The 18,911-nt window shown below is 48.0% G+C and overlaps 1 protein-coding gene across 2 annotated transcripts; it reads right to left on the bottom strand.

Annotated features, from left to right (window-relative positions):
- Positions 1-292: 292 nt before the first annotated feature.
- sec23a (Sec23 homolog A, coat complex II component) lies at positions 293-18,577 on the bottom strand. 2 transcript variants are annotated; one of them, XM_055230909.1, is made up of 21 exons: positions 18,439-18,547; positions 16,920-17,144; positions 15,801-15,858; positions 15,386-15,472; positions 15,108-15,158; positions 13,905-14,141; positions 13,702-13,775; positions 13,270-13,414; positions 12,130-12,288; positions 11,833-11,948; positions 11,623-11,746; positions 9,664-9,744; positions 9,334-9,423; positions 3,993-4,099; positions 3,545-3,698; positions 3,399-3,476; positions 3,140-3,301; positions 2,858-2,944; positions 2,511-2,666; positions 1,176-1,241; positions 293-1,104 (listed from the first exon to the last, which is right to left on the bottom strand). In XM_055230909.1, exons 2-21 carry the CDS (start codon positions 17,138-17,140, stop codon positions 1,015-1,017), a joined length of 2,343 nt encoding a protein of 780 aa, XP_055086884.1. In that variant the 5' UTR covers positions 17,141-17,144; positions 18,439-18,547; the 3' UTR covers positions 293-1,014. The 2 variants fall into 2 exon arrangements, with proteins under 2 accessions (XP_055086884.1, XP_033844090.1); XM_033988199.2 differs by lacking the exon at positions 15,108-15,158 and having other exon boundaries at positions 18,439-18,577.
- Positions 18,578-18,911: the final 334 nt, after the last annotated feature.

Below are 18,911 nucleotides of genomic sequence, written 5' to 3'. Positions count from 1 at the left end.
ATGTGATGCTCAGGTGAGTTCAGTTCATTGTGATCACGTATTCAGATTAGTTTGATCACAACATGTCTTCAGTTTAGGTGGATCACGGGGAGGGTGTATATGCACATTAAAATTATACTTTATTTTTTTGGTTCTCTCTGAAGCCTGTCCCATGAGCCTCTGGGCTGACGACAGACACATAGTTCAAAGTGACTTTAGAGGGACACGTTTCAGAGGAAACTGACCTCGGCTCTGGAAAACAGCACATTTCTGTGGGGCCACATGTGGTTCCGGTCGAATAAACTAACACAATCTGCAGCATAATATTTTTATTAGAAATTTATCAAATAAACACATTGACTTTTTGTCAGTTCAGTAACATTTATAATTTAAACAGAACTTCCTTTAATCTCTTTGTAAAATGAACATTTGGACACAGCTTTGATGCAGCAGACATTTTTTCAGTCAGACACGAGAGTGACCTCAAAATGACCTTTAACACATTTCACCAAAACTAAAGCCCACCTACTTTTCATACACATTTCTGTCCAATCAGAGACGAGGACGTGCACAAGGAAAATGGTTTTGAAAGGGGGAGAGATGAAGGAGAGGAAGAGAAAAGGAGAGACAGGAGCTGGTTTACAGGTGAACAAAAACAGGAGATGGAGAGGAGAAGAGTCACAAAGACGAGTGGAGGACAAAATGGTAGGCAGCAATGCAGGAATACAGGAATGAGAAGGGTAGGGAGCAAGGGACAGAGGAGGAGAGGGAAGGAACAGAAAGGAGGAGGACAGAGGGGAGGAGACGTAACCATTACACAGGGTTAACAGGAGTTTTGTGGGTCCAAACAGCACTGGTTACTTTGGGTATATTGGGGGATACACAGTTTGTGAGGATCCAGGGGGGCTCTATGCAGCGCCGGACACAGCTGGGGTGGGAGGGGGGGGTCCTATGTTGAAAGGTTAGGCTTTGGGGTCATTTTGGAGGTGGTACTGTTGTTGGGGGGTCCACAGTTTTGGGGTCCGTGGGATTGCTCTAGGCGGCACTGGAAACGGCCAGTTTCTTAAGGTGGTCCATAAAAACCTGCAGACTGACGTCATCGGTGAGGATGGGGGCGCCAGACTCCTGAAGAAAACAGCACAGGTCAGAAGAGGAGAGAAGAGAGGTCAAAGGTCAGAGAGTACATGGTCACTTACCTGACCCCAGGTATACATGTTGTTGTGGGTCTGGGAGGGGTTCACTTTGGAAAGCAGGAATCGTGCCTGAGACAGACATAGGCCAATGTAAACACAGGGGGTCAGCGGTCACAGACAGGTCATCAGGTTACAGACAGATCATCCGGTTACAAAGAGGTCACAGACGGGTCACATAGGTCACAGTCTGAGTTTACCTGATTTTACCCGTTTTTATGGCCCGTGGGTTAGTTTTATGTTAATTTAAGGCTGTGAGTCAGTGGTGGGGTCGGTGGTGGGTCATTGTGTGGTCAGTGGTTTGGGGTTAGGTTTGGTTTGCTGTACCTGTCACTCTCGGTGTTCTGTGTTGGGTTAGTCTTAGCCTTGGTTTAGGTGGAGTGATTGGGGTTAAATGGGTGTTGGTTGCGGGTGCAGGTTGCGGGTGCAGGTTGCGGGTGCAGGTTGCGGGTGCAGGTTGCGGGTGCAGGGGGTCGGTTTGGGTTTGGGTGGGGTGTGGTTGCAGTGGGTCAGTTTGGGTGTTGGTTGTGGGTCGGTTTGGGTGTGGGTTGTGGGTGTGGTTGCAGTGGGTCAGTTTGGGTGTGGTTGGGGTGTGGTTGCAGTGGGTCAGTTTGGGTGTGGTTGCAATGGGTCAGTTTGGGTGTGGATTTGGGTGTGGTTGGTGTGTGGTTGCAGTGGGTCAGTTTGGGTGCGGGTTTGGGTGTGGTTGGGATGTGGTTGCAGTGGGTCAGTTTGGGTGTGGGTTTAGGTGTGGTTGGGGTGTGGTTGCAGTGGGTCAGTTTAGGTGTGGTTGGGGTGTGGTTGCAGTGGGTCAGTTTGGGTGTGGTTGGGATGTGGTTGCAGTGGGTCAGTTTGGGTGTGGTTGGGGTGGGTCAGTTTGGGTGTTGGTTGCAGTGGGTCAGTTTGGGTGTTGGTTGCAGTGGGTCAGTTTGGGTGTGGTTGCAGTGGGTCAGTTTGGGTGTTGGTTGCAGTGGGTCAGTTTGGGTGTTGGTTGCAGTGGGTCAGTTTGGGTGTTGGTTGCAGTGGGTCAGTTTGGGTGTTGGTTGCAGTGGGTCAGTTTGGGTGTTGGTTGCAGTGGGTCAGTTTGGGTGTTGGTTGTGGGTGTGGTTGCAGTGGGTCAGTTTGGGTGTTGGTTGTGGGTGTGGTTGCAGTGAGTCAGGTTGGGTGTGGTTGCAGTGGGCCAGGTTGGGTGTGGTTGCAGTGGGCCAGGTTGGGTGTGGTTGCAGTGGGCCAGGTTGGGTGTGGTTGCAGTGGGCCAGGTTGGGTGTTGGTTGTGGGTGTGGTTGCAGTGGGTCGGTTTGGGTGTTGGTTATGGCTGTGATTGCAGTGGGTCGGTTGTACCTGTGATCCTCCGTGTTCTGTGTCGATGTAGCGTGGCATGGGGAAGCGGGTGTGGAGCAGTTCTTGGGCGTCGTCCACTGGAGCCTGGAGAAGGTGTTTAAAGTTCTCGTACTCAGGCATCTCATGGTATTTCGCCTTCCTCCACTGAGCCACAGTCTGAGAGAGAATACTCTTAGAACGCCACTTAGAACATGGTCAGGACGCACTAGAACAGGCTTAGAACGCACTAAGCACAAGTAACATACAACATACACATGCTAAGCACACGATAACATATAGGAGTAATAGTACTACTAGTACTAGTAGTATTAGTAGTAGTAGTACTAGCAGTAGCAGAAGCGCAGTACCTCTCCGTGGTAGATGAGGATCTGGAAGAAGGTGTCCATGAGGAGGATTCTGTCGGGAAGAATCGAACTGGAGTCCAACAGAACCGGCTACAACAGAGAGACCAGGTCAGTACTGAACCAGGACTGAACAAGGACTGAACAAGGACTAAAGCAGGACTAAGCGGGACTGAACCAGTCTGACAACTGAACCGGGTTCTGGGTTAGGAGGGTTAGGCTCTTTGAAGGGGGTCCCACAGTTGGCCTGGGTGTGAGGTGTGTGTGTGCGCGTGGGGGAGCTCTTACCTCGGGGGGCCCGTTGAAGGAGTATGCGTACAGCACAGGTTGGACCATGATCAGAGCCTGGGTCAGGTCTTGGCGGTTGAAGTGGTGCCTGTAGAAACTGCTCTCATCAGGACTGTTGTTGAACACCTGAAGGAACGGAGACCTGCGCAGGTGGAACATGAACTGTGGACCAATCAGAGAGAGAGAGTTTAAACGAGCCAATCAGAGAGGTGAAGGTTTAAAGTGTGCAGTAAAGAGCCAATAGGAGCAGAGCTGTCACCTGAGGGTACAGGGAGAAGGTCTCGGAGAATCTGAAGGAGTTTGGGTCGTCTTTGTGATAATCCCCAAACTTCTGACACTGAAACAGGCAGAACATAAATGTGCTGCAAGAGGGCAGTAGGGACAGTAGATGGTGCTGTGTCGTACCAGGCGGATGAGCTGACGGTCTAACCAGCGCAGCACGTCGGGCCCCTCCTCAGTCTCGGCGCGGTACACTGCCAAACGAGCCATCAAGATGGCCGCCGCCTCCTGGTCAAAGGACGCCGCGATGCTCTGGATCTGAGACTGAGCGTCTGCCCAACTATAACACATACAAGTACCCAAGTATAAATATATAAGATAAATACTGCAACAGGGTACTGCAACATGGGGTTAGAGGCTCTGGGTCTGAGACTGAGCTTCACCCAAATCTTAAAAAATAATAAAACAAATACTACAAGCCTCACTCAAATTATTTTATCAGACATGTAAATGGTTAATGTCCTCTACCCAGATATTCAGTATCCAGTAATGTTCATTAGTATTAGTAGTAGTAGCAGTAGTAGTAGTAGTATCAGTAGCAGCAGAAGTACCAGTAGTGGCAAGTACTACGTACTTCCTGGCTGTAGTAGTGACCCTGATCCTCCTCTGTCCAGACGAGTGCTGATACTGTGTCACAAACTGGATGGCTCCTCGTCCGCCCTGAGGAATTGGAGCGTTGTGCTGCACAGAGGTCACACAGAGGACAAAGAGTCAGAGGTCACGGGGGGTTAGAGAGGGAGATGAGATGCCTTCCCTGTGAGTCAGATGCCCTCCCAGATTAAATGCCCATGACTAAAACAGTTAAGATCATTATATTTCAGATTTTATTAAAAAAAAACCCCAACACAATTTCATTCCCAATTTGTCTTTTTAGGTTTCAAATTGTACTTCCTTGTTGTAAAACATGACATCACACTAGGGAATTCCATAACTGTTACCTAGAAACCATCTACTACACTGGTCTAAAACCTCTGATGTCAGAGATTAATATCTGACAAACACAAATATAAAAAACATCTTTAGTTTGTTGAATCATGTTTAAAGTGTCAGAAAAGTGTGTTTCTTGTGTGAATCATGTCCAAACTTTTGGACAGAATTCTCCCAGTGTGATGTCCTCAATGTGAAGTCATCAATGCGATGTCCTCAGTGTGGGACTGTCTACTTTCTGTCATTTTAAAAACATTTTAAACTTTTTTTTTGTTAAAGTAGTTTAAAACTTAATTACACATTAAACTTTAACAAAGAATAAAAGCGTTGAACTGTCTGATCTGAAACATCAGTACACATGGCTCACATCAAACCACAGGGGGTGTAGTAGCAGGGTCAGGCCTGGGGGTGGCGCTCTGTGCTGTATGAGCCTCTCAGCAGGTGACTGACAGTGTCTCCATGGAAATGCCACACAGGTGATTACAGGTAATTACACAGGCCCCGCCCCCTCAGCCTCACTGCACACAACAGCAGAGAGCAGATCAGAGACCAGAGTCCAGAGATCGGGTCTAAACTAGGACTAAACCAGAGACCAGAGATCAGGACTAAACCAGAGACTGGAGGAGAGACCAGGCCAGAACTAAACCAGGACTAAACCAGAGCAGAGACTAGACCAGGACTAAACCAGAGACCAGAGCAAAGATGAGGCCAGGACTGAACCAGGACTAAAACAGAGACCAGACCACGAACCAGAGCAGGACTCAACTAGGTGACCAGCAGACCAGTCCTAAGACCAATCCTGAGGCCAGACCAGAGACCAGGACTGAACCAGTCCAGAGATTCAAGACCAAGACCAGAGTCCAAAGCATCTCAGCATGGAACCTAACCAGCACAAAACCAAGTCTACACCCGGAGTCTAGACCAGGACCAAAGAGCAGAGACCAGAGACCGGAGAGAAGATGAGATTGGAAAATACTGAATAAAAAAGGATTTAAATGAAGGCAACCCTTGGATGCAACTAAACCAGGTCTAAAACAGGACTAACCCAAATGTGGACCAAGTCTGAACCTGGACAAAGCCAGGTTTGAACCAGGGATAACTAAACCAGGTCTAAATCAGATTGAAACCAGGATGAAACCAGGACAAAACCAGGTCTGAATCAGGTGTAAACCAGATCTGACCCAAGACTAAACCAGGACTAAACCAGGACTGGGTGGGTTTAGATTTAGACTTAGATCTTTTCAGTTGTTTGATTAAAAATATTTTTGTGAGATTTTTTCAGAGCTGCAACTGAACCATGACTCAGCAGATCCACTACCTCTGGGCTTAGTCTAATGACAGGCTCCAAGACCAGGACAAGACCAGGACAAGACCAAGACCAGACCAGGATCAGAACTGGTTCAGACAGGACTCATTTGTGGCACAAAGCCAGACTCTTAAAGTCTCTCCACTCTCCAGAGTAGTCTATTCCAGATCTGTTCGAGAGCAGTTCGAGACCCGTTACGGACCTGGTCTAACCCAGCCTGGCCTGCTGACCAATGTTGTGCATGGATGGGCAGAGGTGCGTTTGACCTGCAAGATGAACTGTTCTGTGCTCCAGACCCTCTCTGACCCCTCTGGGGGGCCCCCGGGGTTCTGCAGGGCCCTGTACTCCTGTCTGCTCGCTCTCCTCCTGCTGCCTGCTGCTGTGGGGAACCTGAGTTTGATCCTGACCCTCTGGACCAGAGACTCTGAGCTCAGGGACCTCAGGGCTGCGCCAGAGAACAGGACCTCCGGAAGGTCCAGGAGCCCCAGAGGCTCCAGGGGACCGTGCTCCTGCTTCACCATGAGCCTGAGTGTGTCTGACCTGCTCTTGAGCATCAGTGTGCTGCCTGGAGCTCTGTACTGCACCGCTGCAGGAGTCCTGGATGTGTCCCGCCAGGGGGTGTGGTGAGTCCTCCTCATCCGCTCCAAGTGACTCTTTGGTTCTCCTTGCTCTCAGGTGTCAGTTGTGTGGCTTCCTTCTCTCTCCCTCCTCATCTTCCTCCTCTTCACCTCCTCTTGCGCTCTCTCTCTCTCTCTCTCTCTCTCAGGTGTCAGTCGTGTGGCTTCCTCCTCATCCTCCTCTTCACCTCCTCTCTTCACGCTCGCATGTGGGCGGCGGTGGGGCAATTCTCAGAGATCCGTCACGCGCTCAGTAATGACCGCCTTTGGACTTCCTTACGGATCCGCATCCTAGTTCTGCTTCTGTGGATCTACAGCTTCATTAACGCTTCACTTCCTGTTCTGGGCGTGGGAAAGTACAGGTACAGGTACACCCGCAGTGTGATGTCACTGTAAAGTATCATTATGAACGAGAGGGAGCACAGAACGCGCAGTTCATATATACAGTGTCATATACAGAATATAAATGTGTCTCCATGTTACCATGGAGACAATGCAAACATTAGGAAACACTGACAAAACATTTTAAGATTGTCTGAAAAATCCAAACTGTCTTTAAACAGCACATTTTTAGAAGCCTGTGATCCATCAGAGTATTCATGGTCCTGTTTAGGAGTTTGATTTTCAACAAAAAGATGAGAGTGACCAACTGAAAAACTCTTGGCTAATGCTAATGCTAGCTAGCTTGTGACTGTAATGTTATTTGAGAAGGCCTTGTTTAACAGCACAAATCAGCTCACCTGTTGTAGTTCAGATAATTCCATTCTGGACAGACTTTATTAAAAAAATAAAAGGAAACAAAAAGTCTAACAAACCTTCAGACAGAGTAGTGCCTGCAGTTAGCAGCACATCCCCAAGGAATGTTGATAAGATCAGCTGCAAAGTATCAGTTCAACTGTAAATACTACTTCTGTTACATGATGTATATTTTGTGTATTACAGATACAGTCCTGCACACGCTCTGTGCGGGCTCAGCCTGCTGGATGCAGATGCGGTCTCCAGGGCGATGTCATTGTACTGGCTGAGCGTTTCCATGGCAATGCCACTGATGCTCACGTGCGTGCTCCAAGGGTATGTGGTGCACGTGGCCCGCAGGCAGGCCCGAAGAGGGACCTTCAGATGCAATGAGACACACTGCTTCTACGTACCTGCGCAGGCTTACGAGAAGAGCTCTAAAGCCCTACTCACAGGGACAGGTAGGATCATAACTAGACTACAGGAGGTCTAAACCAGACTACAGGTAGAATCATAACTAGATAACAGGGGGTCTAAACCAGACTACAGGGAGGATTCATAACCAGACTACAGGGGGGTCTAAACAGACCTACGAGAACAGCTCTAAAGCCCTACTTACAGGGACAGGTTGGATCATAACTGGACTATATAGGGTTGAAACAGGTCTACAGTGTAGATCATAATGGTCTACAGGAGGATCTGAACCAGTTTAGGACTGAGGTGGTTTTCAGACTCATAAAAGTGAGTTTACACGCAACAATGACAGCTGTGTTTGTCTTTCATTAAAGAGTCAGGTGAGTCAGGTGAGTCAGGTGAGTCAGGCGAGGCAGGCGAGGCGGGCGCACTCTGTGGTCATAGTTCTAATAATATTCTCCTGATGAATGTTTTTATTAGTCAGCTATCTACTCAGGAGACTGGAGCGCACAGATTGACTGTCACAGACCTCTGCCTGGCCTCACCCCGGGGCTTCAACCCGGGGCCTCGGCTGTGGTAGTTTTAAATGTGCTTGATAAACACACTTGTCTCTTTCACAGGGGCATTGCTGCTCACCTGGACTCCTTATCTCTCTGTGAGTCTTTATGAAGGACTAAGTCTAGACCTGGTCCCGGCCTGGGTCTCTCAGGGGTCCATGTTCTTGGTCCTGAGCAGCTGCGCCGTGACCCCCGGAGTCACCTGTCTCACCCAGCCGTAAGCCTCACCTCCGGCATGAGCCCACACACCCATGTTCATCCACAGGGAGGGCATCTGACACACAGGAGCATGGGAGGGCATCTGACACACAGGAGCATGGGAGGGCATCTGACACACAGGAGCATGGGAGGGCATCTGACACACAGGAGCATGGGAGGGCATCTGACACACTGGAGGACGGGAGGCCTGACACTTGGTTTGTGTTTTGTTTGTGTTTTTCAGTCAGTATCGAGTGGCAGCGCGTGTCATCTTGTCCCGCCTCCTTCAGCTTTTTTCCTGCCCAAGCCCCTCCCCTCCACCTGACGCGGCCAATCAGATTTCCACCACTGGGACGGCACTTCCTGGAGCTGTGAGCGCTGTGCCGTGATTTGCCAATCTGGTTTTAAGTTTATATGGGAACGGAGTAAGACAGTTGCAGAGAGGAGCAGAGAGGAGCAGAGAGGAGCAGAGAGGAGCAGAGAGGAGCAGAGAGGAGCAGACAGAGATGCCTCTGCACTGAACCAAAAGTTGATTTCTGCTTTTTAGAGACTCTTCTCAAATAAATAAATAAATAAAAGTTTAACGATAAGATTTATGTTTTGTCCTGTCATTTCTGAATATAAAAAACTGAAATTGATCTTAAACCAAAACCAGACTATACAGGCTCTAAACCAGACTTTACAGGGTCTAAACCAGACTATACAGGTAGGATCATAACCAGAGTACGTGGAGTCTAAACAGGTCTATGAGAAGAGCTCTTAAGCCCTACTCACAGGGACAGGGACAGCGACTGCACAGGGTCCAAAAAGGTCTGCAGGTAGATCATAACTGGTCTATAGGAGGCTCCGGACGGTGGTGTTTTCGTGGTGCTGGCTTGGCTCCAGTGTTTAAGGTGAACATGGTTAGACTCAGTGTCCAGACTTACATAATACTGTTTACCAAACCTGCATCTTCAGTTAAACCATTCCACAATAAATCAAGTTTCAAAACGGTCCAAAAACCAACTCTAGCCCTGTACAGCTGCTACACACACACACACAGCCCACCAAGCTCCGTCCTCGAGGCCAATCAAGCACACCCCAAGGCCCCGCCCCCGAGGCCTCACCCTCAAGTCCCAGTAATAGTATATGTTATAGTAGTAGTATTCGTATATACTGTACCTGGTTAACGACTTCGAAGTACAAGGCCAGAGTGGTGCTGGGGTCAAAGCCACATACTTTCCACTGAGACGTTCCTCCTGTTCCGATCTCCTGCAGTAAACAACAGCAGCTATAATTTTAAATGTGTAAAAACAGCACCCCCTGGAGGTAGTCTCATAGTACAGAGTCATGCCCTGCTCCGCCAAATTATGTCATCAAGATGTCATAGCAATTCTAAAAAGGTCATAAAAGAATTGTAAAAGGTCATAGGTCACACTGTAACACACTAAAGGTGTCAGTGATTCTTCCCATGTGATAGGTCAGAGGTCATACTGTAAAGGTCAGACTCACATTCTCAGAGACACAGGGGCCTTTGGCATTGAGCGACACACAGGGGCCGATGGCTCCAGATACTTTCACCTCTCGGGACGTCTGCGGAGAGAAAGAGTTTAAACCAAATATGTTTACGAAGAAAACACTTAGTTTCAGGTATAGTCTAGTCAAAGTAGTCTTGTATGGGGTATGGAAGGAGTACACGAGGAGAGTACCCATCTCAGGGAGTACCTATATGAAAAGGGCACCTGTATCAGGGAACACCTGTATGTAGATGTAGAGAGAGTACACCTGTATGTAGAGAATGCACATGTATACCATGTTCCAAATTATTATACAAATTATGTTTAAGTCTTATAAAAAGGTACATTTTCCAGTTTTCCAGTGAAACTCAAAGATGGTATTGTGTCTCAGGGCTCTTTGGGTCAGTGAAATCAATCTCAGGCACCTGTGCCAATTAGTTTGCCGGGTGAGTCCAATTAAAAAAACAAAAATACTTAAGAACGTTCCACATTATTAAAGAGACCAAGATTTTCAAGCAATATGTGAAAGAAAAAGGATCTCTTTAATGCCAAAAAGCATGAAATAGTTGAATACCTTGGACAAGGATAACCTTAGCAGTATGATGATCACGCTTAAGTTTCATGAAATATCTAAGAGATTTGTAGCTGATTCAGCGCACACACGGATTTGCGCAGATAAAGGCACAATGAGGAAGGTTTCTGCCAGACAAATACATCAGATTAAGAGAGCAGCTGCTAAAATGCCATTACAAAGCAGCAAACAGTTATTTGAAGCTGCTGGTGCCTCTGGAGTCCCGAGAACATCAAGGTGTAGGATCCTCCAGAGGCTGCAGTTATGCATAAACCTTCTATTTGGACACCCTTAACCAATGTTCACAAGCAGAAACGACTCCAGTGGGCCCAGAAATACATGAAGACTAATACTAGACTTGTTCACTGATGAGTGCCGTGCAACCCCGGACGGTCCAGATGGATGGAGTGGTGGATGGTTGGTGGACGGCCACCATATCCCAACAAGGCTGTGATGTCAGCAAGGAGGTGGCAGAGTCATGTTTTGGGCCCAAATCATGGAGAGAGAGCAGGTCGGCCCCTTTAGGGTCCCTGAAGGTATGAACATGACCTCTGTAAAGTATGTGGAGTTTCTGACTGACCAAGTTCTTTCATGGTACAAAATCAACTGTGCTTTCCATTGCAAAATCATCATCCAGGACCATCTCATGCTGCAAGGAATACCTCTGTATCATTTGCTGCTATGAGCATAAAAGAAGAGAAACTCATGGTGTGGCCCCATCCTCCCCTGACCTCAACCCTACTGAGAACCTTTGGAGCATCCTCAAGCGAAAGATGTATGAGGGCGGGAGGCAGTTCTCATCCAAACAGCAGCTCTGGGAGGCTATTCTGACCTACTGCAAAGAAATTCAAGCAGAAGATCTCCACAAACTCACAAGTTCAATGGATGCAGGAATTGTGAAGCTCCTCTCAAATAAGGGGTCCTATGTTAAAATGTGACTTGACCTGTGAAGATGTTTTGATTGAAATAGGTTTTGATTTCAGAAATATGCTAATGCTTCTAATTGAAAAATAAACTAAGGACCATTTTCAGTTTTTTACAACAATAACATGGTTTTAAATTCTATTTTGCATAATAATATGGAACAGTGCATTTTAAGTTTTTATTTTTGAAAAAAATACTGTTATTGGGAGGTTTGTTCAGTAACATTCATATTGTACTCTAAAGGTTGATGACTTGAAAATTATGACTGTCATTTGTATTGACAATTTGGCAATATCAGAGTAAAATATCATTTGGATAATCATTTTAACGCAGTATATGTAGAGTACACCTGTATGTAGAGAGTATACAGGGACAGTGCCCATGTGAGGTTTAGAGTTGGCATTACCTTGAGCTCTTGCGTAGCTCGGAGTACCTGTATGTGTGTGTGGGGAGGGTTACCTTGACCTCCAGCGTGGCACCGAAGGCCATCTTGAAACAGCCTTGAACATCTTTAGTGAAAACTCTCTGAAACGTCTGTTTGAACAGTGATGTGTTGAACGAGTCAGCCATCACCATATAACCTCTGTAAGACAAAATATAAAAGAGATCAAATATGTGAGATATTTATCTGGTGTGGCTCTGGTGCAGCTCTGATGCAGCTGTACTGACCCGGTGTGGTTGGGGCAGCACTTCATCTCAAGCAGGCCTGTCTGGTCCAGGGCGCAGGCATAAATGTCGATGATATGACCGTTTGCTGCCGCTCGACTCGCCAACGACTCGTAATGCTGCAAGTACCAGAGAGGCCATTTTATACAGGAAATACTACAGGGACAACTGGGTATGTCCCGCATTAGACGGCCGCTTTAGACGGCCGCTTTAGACGGCCGCTTTAGACGGCCGCTTTAGACGGCCGCTTTAGACGGCCGCTTTAGACGGCCGCTTTAGACGGCCGCTTTAGACCCGTACCTTGGTAGCCTTCTTGAGGAACTTGGCGCCATCCTTCTCGATGTCATGCCAGGACCTTATGGGAGTCTTGAGTTCGTCTCCGACCACCATGCCGGGCCCCTGCGTTGCCGGGCCCCCGATGAACGTCATAATGCGGGCGCCTGTGTTTGGGAAGGTGCACTAGAGGGTGACAAAAAAGAAGTGTGTGCTTTAAAGACACAAAGTCCATTTAAAGTGCAGACGACAGGTCCAACTCATGTCATCAAAACAGAACCAACACAATTATGTTTAAGATATGACTCAAAATCTAGTCTTCTTCATCTTTGTGAAGTTTATAATATCACTTCCTATTTGGATACAGGCAGCACATGTGACACATGTAGAGGTATTTCCAGATTTGTTACCACATTTGTCATCAAAATATCTCAGGTCCAATCAGCTATGAGCTGCATTTCCAATCATGCCTTTAAACTGTGTAGTCCATGAAGGCGGGGGGAAGACAGACATTGGTGTTGATCTGAACATGGTGCTCTGGTTAGATTTATCTGTGTGCGTTGATGCAGACTGTACAGTGGACTGTGACTGTGAGCGTGACATCACCCACACTCCAAATGAAGCTCATCAAGGCTACCAGTTATAGCGGCTAATCTGGAGCCCAGTTCCGACTGCAAGTATCATGGCAACCAAAGAGCCAATCCTGAGCCAGGATGTTGAAGGTAACGCCCCCTTCCTGTCTACACTGTTGGTTTTGGTGGGAATGGACACTTAGCAATAGGCTTGATTGACAGTGTTGCAAACGCTAGCAACATCGGGGAAAGAAGTGTCCTGATTTGTCTGCTATTAATGTTCATATCTTGATTTAAGGATCATGTAGAGCAGGTTATTACTAACATTTTAAGAGCAAAATTACGAGTCTAACAGCAGCAGTTACAGAGAGAGGGGCCCCACTTTTTATACAGAAAGTGAATTGGAAATGCGTGCCCATGATCACTTCCTGTTTGGAACGTGGCAGCTAGCAGGTTAGCCATGTCCATTTACATATATAGTCTATGGTCAAACACAAACCTAATCAGAGCGTCACATTCAGATTGACACGGTCAGATCTCAAACAAGCCTATTGTGTGCAGTATAATTCTGATGCATTGTGGGAGTTGTAGTCACCTCCAACAGCCCCACTGCGATGGACAGAGCCACTCCCAGACTCCTCAGGGGCCTCTTCCCCTGAGTCACAGGCCAAGGGTCACGCTGCAGCTCCCCCAACAGGTCAGTGAGGTTCATGTCTACCTTCTGCACCGGCTGCAAGAACCTGCAGGGAGAGGGAGAGATAGAGAAAAGAGAGAAAGAAAAGAGAAAGAAGAGAGTGAAGAGTGAGAAAAGTGAGAGAAACTACTCAAACCCAACCCACTGTTTTTCTGTGTGTATTTGTGTATATGTGTGTATGTATGAATATGTCTATATGTATGTACATGTACGTGTGTATGTATATTTGTGTATACCTATGTATGTTTGCATGAGCATTTATGTATATTTGTGTATATTTGTGTGTGCGTGTATTTGTGTATATTTGTGTGCATTTGTATATGTGGCCGTTACCTGTTACACAGAGGCTGCTGTGTCTGAGGAGCTCGTCCCTGAGTCGCTGCAGGTTTGGTCAGACCCAACATCTCCTAAAAAGAGAGACACATCAGAGACCTTCCCGGGTCAGGTCTAGGGTCAGGTCTAGGGTCAGGTCTAGGGTCAGGTCTAGGGTCAGGTCTAGGGTCAGGTCTAGGGTCAGAGTTGTGGTTTATCCTCACCTGTAGCTGTTTAGCATTGAGATCTTTGGTCCCTCTGAACACGTAGCTCTTGGAGATGCCCTCACAGCCAAGCTCGTGGACTTGGACCATGCGCCCGAAGGTGATGAGACCGACCAGAGCAGCAGGGGGCAGCAGAGAGAGGGACATCTGCAGAGACTCCTTCAGAGCCTGAAGATCGTCATCCTCTATACAAGTGTCCACCACGTACAGGAAGAGGAGTGGCATGGGGGGGCCACGCTGTGGAGAGAGTAAGAGTCAGATGCCCTGTCTCTCTCTCTCTCTCTCTCACACACAAAAAAGGGAGAGAGTCAGGGGCCAGTGTGATAGTGCGTTCAGACTGCAGTGTCAGGGCCGTTGGGTTTACATACAAAGTCTATGAAACACGCATCTAGGCGTCAGATATCCTCCCACCCTTCTGTATCCCTGTGTGTGTCAGATGCCCTCCAATCGTCCAGGTTTATATAAAAGAGTCAGTAAAAAAATCCTCCAGTCCCAGAAATATTAATATATGAATGAAATTAAAGAAAGCTCCTCTTCAGACTGTTAGAACAACACAACCCACCATGTTAGAACCACCATAAACTCAACCAGGACCAGGATTATGCACATCAGAACCACCTTAAATTCGACCAGGACCAGGACCAGGACCAAGACTATGCAAGTCAGAACCACCTTAAACCCAACCAGGCCTATGGATGCACTGATCTGATACTGGTGTCTGATATCACCTCCGATACTGACAAATCTGCTGGATCAGATATCAGCTTCCAAATGTGGGTCCAGTCCATATCCTGTTTGACAGACAGGAGGCTGGAGATGTAAACTGCAGTGGAGGGCGTAAACTGCCCACAAACTCTCAGAACTTTTATTTGTGCAAAGTTGTTCAGCTGTTATTACCTGAGAGATAAAACAGCTCCAGAACATCTGGATCAGTTTGGTCTCACCTCATTTTATTTTTGTTTAAATGAAAAAAAGCTGTTTTTAGTCTCTTTGTCAGCTCATATCAGGGATCAATATGGAGAGCTGTAGGATCAGTGTCAGTATCGGAACTGAAAGAGCCGGATCAGTGCATCTATAACAGAGTCTATAACAGAGTCCAGACCAGAGTCCAGACCAGAGTCCAGACCAGAGTCCAGACCAGAGTCCAGACCAGAGTCCAGACCAGAGTCCAGACCAGAGTCCAGACCAGGTTTCAGGTCTTGCCTTGTTCCATGGGCTCCAGAACTGTGAGAGTCCCATTGACGCAGACGAAGGCTTCAGGAGAAAGCACAACTTTCATTTATTTGAACTTGGACTAAACCCCGGACTAAACCCCGGACTAAACCCCGGACTAAACCCCGGACTAAACCCCGGACTAAACCCCGGACTAAACCCCGGACTAAACCCCGGACTAAACCCCGGACTAAACCCCGGACTAAACCCCGGACTAAACCCCGGACTAAACCCCGGACTAAACCCCGGACTAAACCCCGGACTCTCACCTGGACGACATATTCGATGGTAGAGAATTGTGGAAGGAGCTCTGCGGGTTGGTTCACCTCAGAGATCCCGGCATATGACGGAGGAAACTGTAGAGGACAAAGAAAAGATCAGAACCTGGTCTGAGATTGTGCAGGAGGGATGGGCCCATACCGATCAGAACCCGGTCTGAGGTTTGACACAGATACCGGAATAACACCGATATAACACCCATCCCTTTTCTGAAGGTTCTAAAGGGTCTGTAGGAGGGTCTGTAGGAGGGTCTGTAGGAGGGTCTGTAGGAGGGTCTGGAGGAGGGTCTGGAGGAGGGTCTGGAGGAGGGTCTGGAGGAGGGTCTGGAGGAGGGCCTGGAGGAGGGCCTGGAGGAGGGTCTGGAGGAGGGTCTGGAGGAGGGTCTGGAGGAGGGTCTGGACTCACCTGGTTCCTCTGATAGCAGAAGTTGCAGGCCCAAAGTTTGGCTCTGTAATCCACCTGACTGAAAACACACAGTCTGTGAGCACCACGCAAACTAGAACTTTATTTTGGTTAAAGCTACAGTATGGAACCTTTGGCCCAAAAACTAGACTTAATAAAAATAAAACCATTTTCATTATGGATTTTATTTTTTTTATTGCACTGAAAAACAAAAACATGGGTTAGGTTTGTGGAGATGCGAGCCCAGTCACAGTAAGGACCTGACTCTTACTTGGCCTATGGAGGGAGGCCTCCTCCTGCTCATTTCCATGGAAATGGTGTTCCTTTTGCTATAATCTTTTACAATAAGGCATAAACTTTCTATTTCCATGGAGAATGTTCTGATGTATGGTTTTAATTTTCTGTGTCCATGGAATTATGCAGGTGGAGTGCCACCTCCAGAAAGTTACGTACTGTAGCTTTAAATGTGGTTCACAATAAAAGGATCAGGTTTAACCCATAGACTGTATATATAAATGGACATAGCTAACCTGCTAGCTGCCGCGCTCCAAGTAGGAAGTGAGCATGGGCGCACTTTCGCCTTAAACAACTCTGGCTCCAATTCACTTTCTCTGTAAAAACTGTGCCCCCTCTCTGTAACTGCTGCTGTCAGACTCATCATTCTGACCTTAAAATGTTCGCACTAATCCGTTCTACATGATCCTGTTTTTTTAATTTCACTGTTTTGTCTCCAAATCAAGATATGAACATTAATAAGAGACAAATCAGGTACGTCTTTCCCCGAGGCAACTCCTGCTATTCCAGCAAGAATTGACTGACAGAGTTGCTAAGTGCCCGCTCCCTGTTAAACCAACAGTGCAGCTGCGAAGGGGAGTTACCTTCAACAGCTTCACTCCAGATTGGCTCTTTGATTGCTCCAATAATCATGGTCTGAATACCAAATATGGAACTGGGCTCCAGATTAGCCACTATAACCGCTAGCTTTGATGAGCTTCATTTGGAGCTGAACGCTGTGGGTGACGTCACACACACTTAGTCCACTTCTTTATACAGACTATGGTTGAACCCCAGGTCTAAACCCCTCCCCTTGCACCTGGCCCCTCCCTCTGCCCTTCCCCTCACCAGAGTGGGTTGAGCACAGCGCGGCAGGTGGCGCGGCTGCACAGGACGGGCTCATACTGGATGGGGGGCAGGTCGGGACGCTCCTTCAGGGGGGTAAAGAGCGCCGCAATGGGGACCACCATGCGGGTGGCCTCCAGGCGAGACGACGGCCACACATTCCAACTGAAACGCACACCGTCACGTTCCTCGTTCTGAGCGATGTACTCGGCGAAGGATGCCATCGGGCTGAGGGAAGGGGGAAGAGAAGTGCAGAGAGGGGGATAGAGGAGGAGGGAGGTAAAGGGAGGGTGAGGAGAGAGAGGGAGAGGAAGGGAGAGAGAAGAGGATAGAGGGAGGGAGAGAGAACAAGGGAGCGAGAGGGAGAGAGAGAGGAGAGGAGAGAGAGGGAAAGGGAAGGAGAGAGGGAGGGAGAAAAGGAGAGGAGAGGAGAAAGAGGGAAGGAGAGAGAGAGCGAGAGAGAGAAAGAGACAGAGGGAGAGAGAGAGAAAGGGAGGGAGAAAAGGAGGGAGGAAAGGACAGGAGAGGAGAAAGAGGGAAGGAGAGAGGGTGCAAGAGAGAGAAAGAGACAGAGGAGAGGAGAGAGAGGGAGGGAGAGGTGATGAGGCAGGGAGAGAGAGGACGAAAGAGAGAAAGGAGATAGAGGGTCATTCTACAGTAACTGAGCAAAAATTCTTTACGCATTTTATTTTTGGAATAAAAATCATCTAAAAATCAAGCCAGAGGTGCAGAGCCAGATTACCCAAAGGAGCCAGAGGAGCAGACATGAGCAGAGAACCAGAGAGCCAGAGAAGTAGAGAGCCACAAGAGCAGAGAGCCACAAGAGCAGAGAGCCACAGGAGCAGAGAGAAGCAGAGAGCTAGAGGAGCCAGACAGCTAGAGGAGTCAGAGGAGCAGAGAGCCAGAGAAGCAGAGAGCCAGAGGAGCAGAGAGCCAGAGGAGCAGAGAGCCAGAGGAGCAGAGAGCCACAGGAGCAGAGAGCCACAGGAGCAGAGAGAAGCAGACAGCTAGAGGAGCCAGAGGAGCAGAGAGAAGCAGAGGGTTTAACGTGGACTTAAATGTGAAGTTTATTTACTTAAGCCTCAGACTTTCACTGCTCTGGGACAAACAGGACCAGATCTGTGTGGGTTAAACCAGGACCAGAACCAGGTCTGAGGACTGCTAAGGTCCACACGGGCCCAGACAGTCCAGTACAGTCCTAGACCTGGGTGAGACCTGGATCAGAACCTGGACTAGACCCGATTATGAGCAGTTTACATGAGCAGGGAAAGTTCTTGAGGCAGAATCACGGCTCCAGGCTCCAGAAAAGAACCACTTCTACAAATGAGACTTTAAAAACAGCAAGAACAGAGCATATTTTAAAGTCCCATTCACGAATAACGCGGTTAGATTTAAACAGATTACAGAGAGTGTTTATGCTGCGGCTAACTCCAAACTGAGGCTAAAACTGAGGCTAAAGTGTGTAAAACGCTGCGTCATTCTCGTTAAACCGGGACAGCTCCGGGACAGGAACCGGACTCACCTGAGCGCGGCAGTGTTCCGAGCGCAGGGGCCGAGGTGGAGCAGGAGAGAGTGCCCGGGGGAGAGGCTCCGGAGGCGGACACTGAGCGGTGAGAGTAGCCGCTGAATCTGTGGAGTTCTGCACAAGATGGCGGCCGTGCCACGTCACAGCAGAGAGAGGAGGAGGCACAAGAGGGCTCACTCTGACCCGACACAAACATGAGCGAAAAGTGTGTTTAAATAAATATGTAAGAGCACCAACGTCTGTGTGGAGTTAAAGAAAAGATCATTGACGGGGAAAGGTTTTATTTAAGATTTTATTTAAGATTTTAAAGGGAACACATGAATGTAGTTTGATGACGTTAAACCCGCTGCAGCTGTAAACAGAGGTCTCACTCTGACGCACATTCCAAAATCCACATTCCGACGCACAGGAACGTAACGCCACGTAAATAAAAATATAACGTGAAGTGTTTAAAGAGTTATTACATAATC

Source organism: Periophthalmus magnuspinnatus, chromosome 22, assembly GCF_009829125.3.
Source record: "Periophthalmus magnuspinnatus isolate fPerMag1 chromosome 22, fPerMag1.2.pri, whole genome shotgun sequence".
Taxonomy (NCBI): Eukaryota; Metazoa; Chordata; class Actinopteri; order Gobiiformes; family Gobiidae; genus Periophthalmus; species Periophthalmus magnuspinnatus.
The sequence above is the reverse complement of the archived record's forward strand: the minus strand, read 5'-3'. Positions and strand labels throughout refer to the sequence as shown.